Source organism: Plecotus auritus (assembly GCF_963455305.1).
Source record: "Plecotus auritus genome assembly, chromosome: 6".
Taxonomy (NCBI): Eukaryota; Metazoa; Chordata; class Mammalia; order Chiroptera; family Vespertilionidae; genus Plecotus; species Plecotus auritus.
In genome coordinates this window covers 89,268,075-89,281,897 of record NC_137773.1, presented here as the reverse complement: position 1 = coordinate 89,281,897, position 13,823 = coordinate 89,268,075, and the positions used below count along the sequence as shown (strand labels likewise).

Below are 13,823 nucleotides of genomic sequence, written 5' to 3'. Positions count from 1 at the left end.
TGAGGCTTCTAGGGCCTGATCTCTGTCACTCCCAAGAGCACCAGCTATTTCCAAAGTGACTGGGTACTGGAGCCTCCAAGAATGGGCATGAAGAGCTGGATTCCCAGGTGGCTCAAAGTTAGCCATGATGGCTTCAGAGTAATCTGAGTGCTTAGGGGTCAAACACCTGAGGCTTGCTCCTGCTCTCAATTCCTACCCCTACCCCTAGCAGTAAGTCCTAAGTAGCTCTGACCACAGTGTTGACAGACCTGGGAGATCAGACCGTGGGACAGCTGCTTATCAATAAACATCACTCATCTTGAATGGCTCCTGCCCCAAACCAGAGGACAGTCAAGGTCCATAGGGCATGTTTCTATAAGGTCCCTTATTTATCTACAGTCCCAGATAGCTTTTCTTAATCTACCCTGTTTCCTGGCTAGTGCATGCTAGGAAATGATGAGTGCAGATGAAGGTCACGTATCTCGCACCTACTTAGCTCACTTGTTTGTCCTAATGTCATATCTTATTGTATTGCTTTAGCTGGAACTTTCAGAACAGTATGAAAAGGCAAACCATCCTGTTTCATTCTTTTACTCACTGCCTCTGGGGTTTTATATTAAAGTTCAAGTTGGCTGTTGGATAAATTGAATGTGTGTGTGTGTGTGTGTGTGTGTGTGTGTGTGTACACACGCAAAAAGGGAATAAATTTCTGTTCCCTGATCAGTAAAAATTAAAATATTAAGAACGGAGGTGGAATTTTACCCAATAATTTTCCTAATGTTCAATGAGTTTATTACAGGGCATTTGCTTTGGGTTTTAGTGTGGAGAGGGCCATGGGAAAGCAGCCCAGAACATCCAAGCAAAGAAGTTAGACCAAAAGTGTCTGAAGAAGACAGGACTGAGCTAAGCCACTCATGGCAGGGCCTGGGTGCTAGAGAGGTCCCAGATATGCTACTTCCTATGGACTTCCTGGCTCCCTGCCTTTCCTGGCAGCCCACACGGCTGCACCTTTCCCTTGCCTGCCCCCAATAAGAGACCTCCCCCGCAGCCTGCAGGGCCCTCCTGGTGATGGGGCCTGGCCTCTCACCTTCACTTTGCGTTGGTCTCCCATGCTCCTGGCTTCTCGGCCTTCTGTCTCTAACGCTCTCTGGCGTACCCCGCCTGTCACCTGGCTGTCAGGACTTCATTGGGAAGGTCTCTCCAGGACGCATCCGTTGGTCCCCTTTCCCACAACCCCTCACCTTCCTTTCCAACTTTTATTTTCTCTGTGACAATTTGCTCAATGACAATGTGTCCCCAGCCTGTGGGCTCTGAAGGGGCAAGTGCCAAGTCTGGCTTATTCACTGTCCTAGTCCAAAGGCCCTGAAACAGTGCTCCATGGTTGTTCAGTGGGACCCTGGGATATCCCACCTAGGACTGGGCCCTGGTTTATACCTAGGCTGGGCGGAGCCTGGCACCCTGGGCCCCGCCCCCAGCTGTTCACACACCAGGGAAAAGGCACACAGCAGGCAATACCCACCAGGTCACCAGCTGCTCAGTATAGTAACAGCTGGGAGAGGTGGGAAGGCGCAGGAATCCAGAGGAAAGAGTGGAGTGGTCAAAGGAAAAACAGGAGAAATTGTGAGAAGGAACTGTGGATGAAGTGTGAGAAGCAGAGATATCAAGGTGAGAAAAACAGCAGCAAACCGAACAGGGAGGACCAGTGTTTTCAGCCTACATACAACTGGCTGCTGGGGATAAGAGCAGGAGCGTCTGTTCCCCAGGCTCCGAGAAACACCTGAGGGGTGGCCCATGGCCTGTGCCCCCCAGCCCACTCCCAGCAGGGACTACTCAGCTGGGGCCTGAAGTTTGTGATTATGCCCTTATTCATTCATTCTACTCACCTACCATGTGCCCAGCACAGAATATGTGTTGAGTGCATTGATAAATATTACCTGGTAACTACTTAGCACAACAGAGAATCCCCCGACAGAAAGACCCTCTTGCTGCAGCCCTCTAGCCCAAGGTTAGGCTCTAGCAGGCCCCTCCTCAAAGATGCCTCCCTGCACCCCCGAAGGTCAGGCCAGAAGGCCGCCCACTGAACTCCCATGGGCCCTATACAGTCCCCGCCCCAGCACTGACCAGACTGTATCTTAACTGTCCAGGTGCATGTCTGTCCCTGGCATGGGACCTTCTTTTGAGGGTGGGGACCTGGGCCTATGCTTGCTCAATGCTGTGTCATAGGGCCTGGCACAGAGAGACAATATTTGCTAAATGATACAAGGGAGTTGGCTACCAATGGTCTGCTATGCTATTTGGCTCAGGCAACAAAACCTTTGTGAGCCACCAGAACAATCCATATGACACCCAAGCTTACTGAGAGGGGTACAAGGGCTGAAGGAGTCAGTGGGAGATGCCTGAAACCACCAACATTTATATCTACATCTTGCTGAAATCAGAGCCCCTTATCTAGGTTCCATGGAAGGTTCTGGTTTTAAACCTACAGTGTATAAATGGAGTCTTAACCGGTTTGGCTCAGTGGATAAAGCACCGGGCCTGTGGATGGAAGGGTCCCAGGTTCGATTCTGGTCAAGGGCACGTACCTCAGTTGTAGGCTCCTCCCAGCCTGGGCCCTGGTCAGGCTTATGCAGGAGGCAACCAATCAATGTGTTTCCCTCACATCGGTCTTTCTCTGTGTCTTTCCCTCTCTCTAAAAATCAATGGAAAAATATCCTCAGGTGAGGATTAAATATAAATAAAAAATAAAAAATAAATGGAAGCTGTGGCAATGCAGGGCAGCCCTGACCCATGAGACTCTATGAAAGGGCCAAGTGCACATGGAGTCTGGGAAAGTTGCACAGGAGCCAATGAAAGGCTCTGAGAAGGGCCTCAGGCAAGGAAGCACTGGACGCTAGCCAGCCTTGTCCTTTCCTCGTGAATTTGACCCCAGGACTGCACTTTCTTCCTTAAACCTCTGGTGCCCTCATAGGAGATGCAGTGGGGACAATGGGGATGGTCCAGGCAACCTTCCAGACACTCCCACCCCAGGAGCCCTGACACAGAGACCCTCACGCTCCAGCTCTCAGAGGGAATCCCAACTGAGGGTGGACTGGTGCCAGCCCATCAGCTGCTGTACCCAACAGTACATACTTGGCAAATCCAATGAAGTCCTCGTGGTTTGTGTTGATGTAGGACTGCTCAATGTCAATGAGAAGAAGAATCTGAGGGAAAGCAGAAGTCTCTGTGAGTACACACGGTCCCCGACATGACTTTCTGACTTTATAACAGTGTGAAAGTGGTAAGCATTCAGTAGAAACCATACTTTGGATTTTGATTTTGATCTTTTCCTGGGCTAGTGATATGTAACATGATACTCTCTCATGATGCTGGGCAGCAAGACCTAATTCCCAGTCAGGCAAACAATCCTGAGGGTCAACAATTGATACTCTACAGCAAGCATGTCAAACTCAAAGGCTAACACGGCCAAATAAACAAGGCATGTGGCCCACGGGCCACAAGTTTGACATGCTTGCTCTACAGTGCATTCACTGTATTAGATGATTTTGCCCAACTGTAGGCTCATTTAAGTGTTCTGAACACGTTTATGGTAGGTTAGGCCAAGCTATAATGTTCAAAAGGTTAGGTGAATTAAATGCATTTGCAGCTTACTTTATTTTCAACTTATCATGAGGTTATCAGGATGTAACCTCACCGTTACATCCTGATAAACTCATTGTAATCTGAGGAGCATCTGTATAGAGCCCAGGATGGCAGGCAGGGGCAGCGGACAAAGCACTTTTCACAAAGGGGTAGGGTGCGGGTGCAGAACCGTGCTGCTTCTCGGGCACAAGAAGGGGGGCACTTCTCGCCCCCCCCCCAAAATACACCTGGGGTACATCTGTAGGGGGAAGGGAACACAGGTGCTTCCAGACGCCAGGAACTCGCAACTAAGTAAGTTTGAGCCAACCAAACAGAGAGGCAGTCATGGTCACAGGCATAGCCTCTGGGGCTGACTACCTGGGCTGCAGGCTTGGCTCAGCCACTGTCTGGCTGTGTGACCCTGGGCCCCATGTTACCAAGTTGTGGAATAGGGGCACAAGAGGCCCACTTCAAAGAGTTAAATCACTCACAATATGTAAAGTCTTTAGCTAGCACCTGCATTTCATAAGTGCTACATTTAAACAGCAAAGATAATCTGGCCAGGTGAGGACATTAAAATGAACACACACACACACACACACACACACACACACACACACACACACACACACCAGTGGGGATGTCATCAAAGATAAGGGATAGGCCCTTACACAGTACCCTGCCCCTTCCTATCACCTCACTGTGGCTCCAAGCCCTCAAGCATAAAACAGGCCAGGCAGTAGGCAGACCTTATGGGGTTGTTGGAAAAGTCTGGGGTGCTCCACTGTTGCTAGTTTTATAAAGCCTGAATCCCACTATCCCGGAGCCAGTGCATCAAGCCTAGCAGTGTCGACAGGGAGGCAACCAGGGGCTGTGGTGTGCACGGAAGGGACAGCAGCATCCTTGACAGCAATGACAACAAAACAAACTGGAATCTCTCAAGCTTTTGATATAGCTTCTAGGCTACAGAAGCTCTGAGGAAACAGGCACAGAGGGCACGTACTGGGGGATCCTCTGACGGACAAATGAGCCAGTTTTCTCCATCAAGGTCAAGGGGAGAAGAACCATTCTATACAGGTGACATCACAACCAAATACAACACGTCGGCTTGTTTTGGTTCTGGCTTAAACAAACAGCTGCCAAGAGACCACAGCAGACAACTGAGGGAAAGTGACTAAGACCAGGTGTTGGGGCATATGAAGGAGGAATGAAGGCCCTTAGCTCACATAGCAGGGAACAGGTGAGACTCCCACTATGACTGCTTGGAGGAACCCACTCTCTGCCTTTGTGTGTGCTTGGATGGTCTCCACAGGAAAACTAAACCACAAAAAGCACCCTAATGTCCTCTGGCAGGCAAATAGATAAACAAGCTGTGGTCCACACATTCAGCGATCAAAAGTAACAAACTTCAGCCCGGTCGGTGGCTCAGATGGCTGGAGTGTTATCCTGTATACCAAAGGGCTACGGGTTCGATTCCTGGTCAGGGCACATACCTAGGCTACGGGGGTATGAGAAGCAACCGAATGAAGTTTCTCTTTCACACCGATGTTTCTCTCTCTCCCCGCACCGTTCCTCTCTCTCTAAAATCAATAAAAAAACATATCCCCGGGTAAGGATAAAAAAAACAAACTTCAGATATACCACAAACAACAGGGATGAATCCCAAATATATTATGCTGAGAGAAGGAAGTCAGAATCAAAAGGCTACGTAGTACAGGAGACCATTCACAGAACATTCTGGAAAAAAGGGCAAAACCATAGGAACAGGAAGCAGCCAAGTGATTGCCAGGACCTGGGGGTCAGTGAGGGGTTGACGGCAAAAGGGCAAAGGATGAGAGTTTTGGAGGGGTGATAAAACCGTTCTATATTGTGATTGAGGTGGGGGTTACTGCATGCATTTGTCAAAACTCAAAATACTGTACACTCAAGATTTATTGCAAGTAAATTATACCTGAAAATTAAAACAAAAAGCCAATACCTGGTCCTTGGTTCTCCCTTCCCGTTCTCGGATGTAAGTGGTGACAATTCGCTCTGTTTCCTCTCTCAACCGGGGGTAAGAGCTGAGCTGAGGGGAAAGCAGAGTGGCAGAGCTGGCTGGGTTCTCATGGCATGGGAAGCAATGTGAACCACACAGAAAACACGGGGGGAGGTGGGTGACATGAGGTGGGCCCACCGCATCCCCACTCCACTCCTGTCTCATAGCTGCTCCAGCTGGTAGACAAGGGGACAGTGGGGGGAAGGTGGGCCAGAGAGAGTGACAGGGTCCCCATGCACAAGCAAAGATGCTTTTTGAGAATGCAATTTAGAATTAGAAAGTGGCAGAGAATGTGGGTGACAGCCATCCCCTCCCGCCCAGCACTAGGTGGGAGCCAGGACACTGATTATAATTAAAGCCACCAGTCACTGGGATGAGTGCCCTTGCCCAGCTCGTGAGCGCGTAGCGACTGTTCTAAGATGGTGGGTTGGCATCTGGGTCATCTATCTCAGAGGGATCCCCTTCTAGAAAACTGTTCCTCATCATCTCATCTCTGGAACCCACTCCTCTATCACCCCCAGAGCTCCAGCCAAGCACATGAAGAGCCACCTTCTGCAGTTTGGGTTAAGCTCAATTTTGAAGAAATTTGAGTTGGACAGTCAAAATCACCTGATGAAAACTCACTAAATGTCCCGTGACATAAGAACACGAAGGTCTGCACATGGTGACAGTTTGGAAACCCCCTTTCTCTCAGGTCTCAGGAACGGGCATTGACTCTCATCCTCACTGCCTGCTGAGTAAATGCTTTGGCAACATCAAAGGCTTCCCAGCCCCTTCAGTAGCCCAAACTGCAAAGGTGGCACACACGTGCGATGCAGCTCGCCCGATTTTGTCTGCCAATGCAAATTGAGATGTCATTAAGTGACAACTGGCCTATGGAGAGGGGGTCCATCTGAGGCAGAGTCTCCCAGATGCACGGGTTAAGACTAACAACAGAGGGAGAAGATGGGGGACAGATGCGTAGGTGATAATAACAAAACCTTCTATTACCTTCTCGGCACACTTTTTAATGACCGTGGCCAGTTCTGAGACCACGAGATCAACACACTTCAAACTCGGCTCTTTGAGTTTTACAATCTGTTTTTTCACAATGGCTTCAAAGGCCATATCAGGGGTGAAGAGCCCCGTCCTGGGTCATGCGAAGGGTGGGACCAGTAGAAAGACACCCAGGGACAGTGCAGGCCACACACCCGGGATGGGGGTGGGGAGGAGAAGAAAGAGAGAGAGAAAGAGAGAGAGAAAGAGAGAGAGAGAGAGAAACGAGAGTCAGTTGGTTAGTGACATGCATGGAGGAGTCTGTGCCCGCATTTGCCCCGGAAGCTGCTTCGGATCAAAGAGGCATCCTGGGTCCCAGGGGTGGACTTGGTCTTGGTTTAATTACGGAAGTGCTAAGGGTCAGTGTCTTCGTGCAGATGGCTATGGGTGTGGGGACGCTTTGTGTTTTCATTATCTGCGACAACGGGCTCCAGGATGACAATCTCCAAACCATCTGGGTTTCTTTCCCCTTCCTTTTCCAATCGAAGAAGCTTAAGAAGCAAATGTGGGCTTTTCCAGACTGAGAACAGAAGGCTCAAGCAGAAATCCCCTGCCTAGGAAGGCCGACCCAGAGCTCTATGGCCATCGTGGACGTGCAAGCACAAACTGCCCATCGAGAAGCGCTTCAGCTGCTTGGCCAAAGCATGCTGCCCTGGGAGCCAGGCCCACGGGGGAACCCAGCATGTCTTGCTGGGGGGAGGCAGTGGCCCAAGCACATAGGCACTTGTGACCTAGTGGATCTGAGGACTGGCTACCTGGAGGAACAGCACTGCTCCTGGAGAAGGCAAGGGAACTAGAGGAGGCAGTTAGGAGCCAAGCCAACTTTGGGACGCGAGCACTCATACATTAGCATTTGGGCCTTTCTTGGCACCCGGGGGACAGAAACATGACTGGCTCCAGGGAAGCCCAAGGGTGTCACTCAAGGAGGAGTGACAGCCAGGGAGGTTCAGGGGAGCCATGCCTCCAGCAGCTGACACGGGGTCCCTCTCTGTTTCTCAGAAGGCAGCAAAGCGACAGCCCAATTCCATCAGACACATGCTAGGCTTGGTATCAGGGTCCCAGAGAGCCCTGCCCACCAGTATGGCCAGTTCTGGAGGCCTGATACCTCCCCCGTCCCCCCCACCAGCTGCACCTAGGCCGACATGCCCCTGCCCCAGCCTCTGGGAAGATGCCACATTCTTGGAAACCAAGGCAATCTGTAGGCAGGGGGAAGGCACCATGGGGCAACGGCTGAAGCAGCACTGGGAGCCTGATACCAAAGCCCTGAACCCCCATTTCCACGCGGCCAGGAGTCCCCTGCCGAGGGGCCAATACCTTACTGGTACACTGCCTAACTGTATTGATTAGTTCCTGGATAACCAGGTCGACACATTTCAGACAGGGCTCTTTCAGCTTGACGACCTGCTTTTTCACAATGGCCTCGAATGCCAGGTCCGGGGTGAAGAGCCCGGTCCTAAAACCATCCAAACCCAGGGGCAGGGGAGATAAGTCAGAGAAAAACAAAGCATGGTCAGCAATCTCACAGGTAGGGGCTGGGTTCCCACGAAAGAACCAAGGTAATGGCAAGTCTAGGGGTCAGATGCCTGTGTCCACTACCTGGAAACCCCAGGGCAACCTGAGGACCCCATGGTGATATGAGACTGGATGACTGGAATGACTATTTTTGTTGGAATACAGAGGGGACCCAGGAGGCCCACAGGGAACCCAGGATGGGTTCAAACACTGGATTCTTGCAATCATGACTCAGATCTGGCTCCCCACGCCCACCCCCAGGGTAAATATGCAGCGAGCCTTCTTGGATGACTACAGTAACTAGGGCTCATGCTAACTGACTGGGGGCGTTTAACAAAATGTTTAAACCAAGGGCAGCAGACAGTCCTGTGACCCATGACATACTCACACAGGACTGAGCCCATCCACCCTCGAGTGCCCTTGCAGAGAGTTATAGCTACTGACAACCACCCAGGAACCCTGTTAAGACCTCACAATCAGGGCACCCAGAGGTTTGGGGGGACAAACTGACTAGAGAATGGCACCACAAAGGTAAAGGGAACAATGGCAGTGCTCCCTGTGGAACTTGCCTGACACCATGAATGTTCTTAATGGCGTAGCTGATCTCCCGTCTTAAGTCTTTCTCATCAAACTCCATCTGAGAACAGAGAAACCAAACACTAGCAAGGATGTACCTGGCGCTCCTTCAGAACAGGTGTTTATTTGGAGAATGTTATTTCCTGTGTGCATCTGTATTCACTTGGCAGAATATTAAATTGGTCAAAAATTTTAAAAATATTAAAACATAGTATCAGCAAGGATGCTGTGAAACTAACACTCTTGCTCTCTTAGAGAAAACATGAATTCATATAAAAACTTTTTTTGGGCCACTTGCACTACAAATTAAGAACCTCCAAAAATATACCTAAAAATAAAAAATATATACCTATAATGTCACCTGGTAATTTTTAAAGCTCTAGAAATTTATCATGAGGAATTAATGAATTAGCGCCCTAGCTGGACTGGCTCAGTGGATAGAGCACTGGCCTGCGGACTGAGGGGTCCCGGGTTCGATTCCTGTCAAGGGCACGTGCCCAGGTTGCGGGCTTGGTCCCCAGTAGGGGGCATGCAGGAGGCAGCCGATCAATGATTCTCTCGCATCAGTGATGTTTCTATCTCTCTCTCTCCCTTTCCCTTCCTCTCTGAAATCAATAAATACATATATATATATATATATATATATATATATATATATATATATATATATAAAAGAATTAGCTACATTCCCAGCAGTGTGGCTCAATGGTTGAGCGTTGACCTATGAACCAAGAGGTCATGGTTCGGCTCCTGGTCAGGGCACATTCCCGGGTTTGGGGCTCGATCCCCAGTAGGGGGCATGCAGGAGATATCTGATCAATGATTCTCTCTCGTCATTGATGCTTCTATCTCTCTCTCTTCCTCCCGCTCTAAAATCAATAAAAATACATTTAAAAAAATTAAAAAAAAGAACTAGCTACATTTACAAAACTATTCATAATACTAAAAAATGTGTGTGTGTGTGTGTGTTGGAGGAGACTAAATGTCCACAAAGGGAGACTGCTAAATGCATGCTGGGACATACATAAAATAATGAATTGCTTTGTTATTGAGGATGCATGAAATGTTTATGATTAGTTTTGAAAGATGGCCACCACATAAAAAAGCATGATATAAAGACATAAATTTTTAAAAATATATATGTGCACATAAGTATGGATGAATATATGTGCTATGTTTGTGTATTCAAGGGTGGCTTTTTTTTTTATAGGGAATGGTTCACGAATTTGCGTGTCATCCTTGAGCAGGGGCCATGCCAATCTTCTCTGTGTCAGTCCAATTTTAGAGTCTGTGCTGCCAAAGCGAGCATAAGGAAGGCTTTCTACTTGCATAGAAATAATTCTTAAAGGACACACATCCAGGTGCTAACAGGAGTTGTCTGTGGGTGTTAGGATTATGGGAGTGTTCCTGCTTTTAACTTATTCTTTAATTGAAAAAAAAAAAAACTTAACTGACTTTCATAAAAATAAGTGATCACAGTAAAAAGTAAAAGTTCAAGAATTAGAGCCCTAGCTGGATTGGCTCAGTGGATAGAGCATAGGCCTGTGGACTGAAGGGTCCCAGGTTCGATTCTGGTCAAGGGCACATGCCCAGGTTGCTGGCTTGATCCCCAATAGGGGGTGTGCAGGAGGCAGCCAATCAATGATTCTTATCATTGATGTTTCTATCTCTTTCTCCCTCTCCCTTCCTCTCTGAAAACAATAAAAATATATTTAAAAAAAAAGTTCAAGCAAATGTTTTACACCCTGGCCAACGTGGTTTGAGCTTCGTCTCATAAACCAAAAGGTGGTGGTTTCAATTTCTGGTCAAACCCACGTTGCGAGTTTGATTCCCTGTCCGGATGCATGCGGAAGGCAACCAATCGATGATAGATGTTTCTCTCTCTTCCTTCCTTCCTCTCCCTAAAATCCATAAAATAAATTTTTAAAAAAGTTCAAGCAAATTGTTTTTAAAAATCTCAAATTCCAGGTCCGAGAACTGTAAGAACATCCTTACAGATCTATGCAAATACACACATCAAAACACACAGGTATAATTTCATATGGAAGGGTATTATAAATATTGTCTATGTGTTATGCTGCACATGTTGGGTCCATAACCTGCTTTTTCTTTTTTCAACCAGCTAAGGACATGTGAATTTCCCCTATTTTCTATGTATTTTGCAAAGGAAATACATTATATTGGCTTTTGTCAGAGGGAAAAAAATGAAACCTTTTGTACATCTCTGCTGGAAAGTTGTAAGCTGCCTGCTCAGGGAAGGAAACCCATAGAAGACACTGCCTCAGGCCATACTCTACCCAGGGCAGGCTCAGGCATGAAGGCCAGAGTTCAAGACGGAAAGCTCTGGAAGGAGGATGGGCTCAAGGCCAAGCAGACAGGTGCCTGACCAGAGACAGGAAGGCCCAGCCCTTGCCGCACTACCTTCACCAGCTCGAAGGGAAACCGCTCATGGAAAATGCGATTGATTCGGGCGCCCCCGGAGAGCTCCAGTGTGTCCACTTGGTCTCCAGAGCCCTCTATTCGCTTTTCAAAGTCCACCCCAAATTGCTGGACCATCCTACGAGGAAAAAGAAAACATGAACATTAAGCAGAGGTTTCAACAAAGCTCTGGTGTTATGTCCTGGGTCAAGCCATGGTTCGGTTCCCTCTTTTCGTTTTTAGGAACAAAATCTATGTGTATATCAAAACAAACAAAATTCAGGAGCTGCAGGTGGCAAGCACTCGCTACATGCCAGGCCCATTCTATATGCCTGTTACAATCATTCACTGAACTGAAGGAGGTGCAGTTAATACTCCATTTTGCAGATGACAAGAGTAAGGTGTGAGGGTCACAACTTAGCAACCTCACCTCTGCCCTGAGGTTTGGACTAATCCAACAGGATCATAGAGTGAAATGGTAGTTCCTTCACATAGTTCAGGTGGCTTCTGCCACCTCCCAGCACGTGGGTCGGCACTCCACTACTATAGGCTGAGGCCTTTGTCCCTCTGAGCCTCAGTTCCTTCATCTGGAAAGTGGGTTGATCATAGCAGCACCTTCACACAAGGTCACTGTGAGGATTCAAAAAGTTTCTAGATTTCATCAACTCCCAAGAAGTCACTAATCCTAAAATGCAATCCTAGTCTATACTCCCACAAAAAAATAAAAAATGCTGTCAAATCACGGTAATTCACCTAAAACTTCTGAATTCAGAGAAGTCAAAATGTCACATAATTGACAAAATGTGCTAATACCACGACTGGCCCCTTAGAACCCAGCCTAGCCCTTACAAAGTGTGTAAGTGTTGCTAATTAGTGCTGTGACAATGTGAGCAGTAAAGATCTAAGATATTTACTAGTGTCTTGATTTTCCTTGGCATTTCTAATTGCTCCCCCCAGTCCCTTACACTGTCTGCCTTAGTCATTTCCTCATCTCTGCCTCCCAAATTCTTGGTCTACTCAAGCATTGACAGACTTCGGAGATATTGCAGGTTCAGTTCCAGATAACTGCAATAAAGCAAATAAAGCCAGTGATATGAAATTTTTTGTTTCCCATGCATATATGTTACTTTTACACTATACTGCAGTCTACTAAGAGTTCCAATAACATTATGTTTAAAAAAAACACGTACATGCCTCAATTAAAAAACACTTTGCCCCGGCTGGATAGCTCAGTTGGTTGGAGCGTCATCCTGTACACCAAAAGGTGGCGGGTTCAATTCCTAGTCAGAACACATACCTAGGTTGTGGGAATCCCCAGTTGTGGCATACACAGGAGGCAACTGTTTGATGTTTCCCTTTCATACCTTCATTTAGGGGTAAGGAATACAAGGTTCAGAGAGGCATGGTCACCAGCCAGGGAAAGCCCAGCAGACCCAGGCTTACCCCCAGGCTCCAGCACATGCTAGACTAAATCTCCTCTTCAAGTCTACAAAGGATCAGCATTTGCTCTGTAGAAAGCTTTGCGGCCCTAGCCAGTTTGGCTCAATGTGTGGTGTGCAGAGGACAGCCGATCAATGATTCTCTTTCATCATTGATGTTTCTCTCTCTCTCTCCCTCTCCCTTCCTCTCTGAAGTCAATAAAAATATATTTTTTCAAAAAAAGCTTTGCAGAATGCAGTTGAGCTTGACTGAGCATAAAAGCATTCTCATCCCGATCCCACCACCATGCACTGCCCAATGGCTGAGAGGGAGGGGACGTCAGACCTAAGATGGTCATGGGGGCAGTGCCCCTCTGGTATGCCTGTAGGAGGAGTCTTGTGCATGCCACCATCTGCCTCATGAGCTGCCAGGGAGTTTCTGGAACTCACTCTAACCAAGTCCTTGCAGCACTTATGGTCCCTGGCAGGGCAGAAACTGAGAATACAGGGGCAGGAAGAACCCCAAGTAAGAACCTGGGATGGTGGGGACACCCACTCCCCTGCCTCTCAGCTGCACAGCTGCAGGGAGTCTCCTACAGTTCTGAGCTGGACTCAATAGTCAGGGTGAGGATTCAAAGATATCAAGCTGAAGCAGCTAACACAGGGTCTGGTCCCAACCTCCTCCAGGTCTGTCCTCCCTGCAGCAGCCAGAGGGCGCCTGTGAGCACCCGAGTCAGGTCATCCCCATTCTCTGCTCAAAATCAAGCATGGCTCCCACCACCCCTAGAGCAAGAGCCAAAGTCCTCCCCATGTTCAGCAAGGCCCTGCACACTCTGCCCTCACCTCTTCCCACTCTCCCTCACTCACTCTGCTCCAGCCACATGGACCTCCAACATGCTGGACACAGTCCTGTCTCAAGACTTTTACATTGGCTGGGCCCCATCCAGGGCTCTATGTGGCTTCCTCCCTCACCTCTTCAGGTTTTTGCCTGACTCCCATGGACTCAGAGAGGCCTTCTTGACCACGCTAGTTTCTTTTTTTAAAATATGTTTTTATTGATTTCGGAGAGGAGGGAGAGGAAGAGAGAGATAGAAACATCAATGATGAGAGGGAATCATTGGCTGCCTCCTGCACGCTCCCCACTGGGGATTGAGCCCACAACCCAGGCATGTGCCCTGACTGAGAAATGAACTGTGACCTCCTGGTTCATAGGTCAATGCTCAACCATTGAA

The 13,823-nt window shown here is 48.3% G+C and overlaps 1 protein-coding gene across 14 annotated transcripts in view; it reads right to left on the bottom strand.

The window, feature by feature from the left end:
* DNM2 (dynamin 2) overlaps positions 1–13,823 on the bottom strand; it is an 87,088-nt gene that overhangs the window by 21,174 nt on the left and 52,091 nt on the right. For 6 of the 14 annotated variants that reach the window (XM_080674104.1, XM_080674109.1, XM_080674111.1 and 3 more), the window contains exons 8-12: positions 11,177–11,312; positions 8,749–8,816; positions 7,982–8,120; positions 5,576–5,662; positions 3,109–3,179 (exon numbers count right to left, since the gene is read on the bottom strand). In XM_080674104.1, the coding sequence (XP_080530230.1) occupies positions 3,109–3,179; positions 5,576–5,662; positions 7,982–8,120; positions 8,749–8,816; positions 11,177–11,312 (501 nt within the window). Of the gene's footprint in view, positions 1–1,498; positions 1,529–3,108; positions 3,180–5,575; positions 5,663–6,622; positions 6,762–7,981; positions 8,121–8,748; positions 8,817–11,176; positions 11,313–13,823 lie in introns of all 14 variants that reach the window. The other 8 variants (XM_080674105.1, XM_080674107.1, XM_080674110.1 and 5 more) reach the window with 3 other exon arrangements.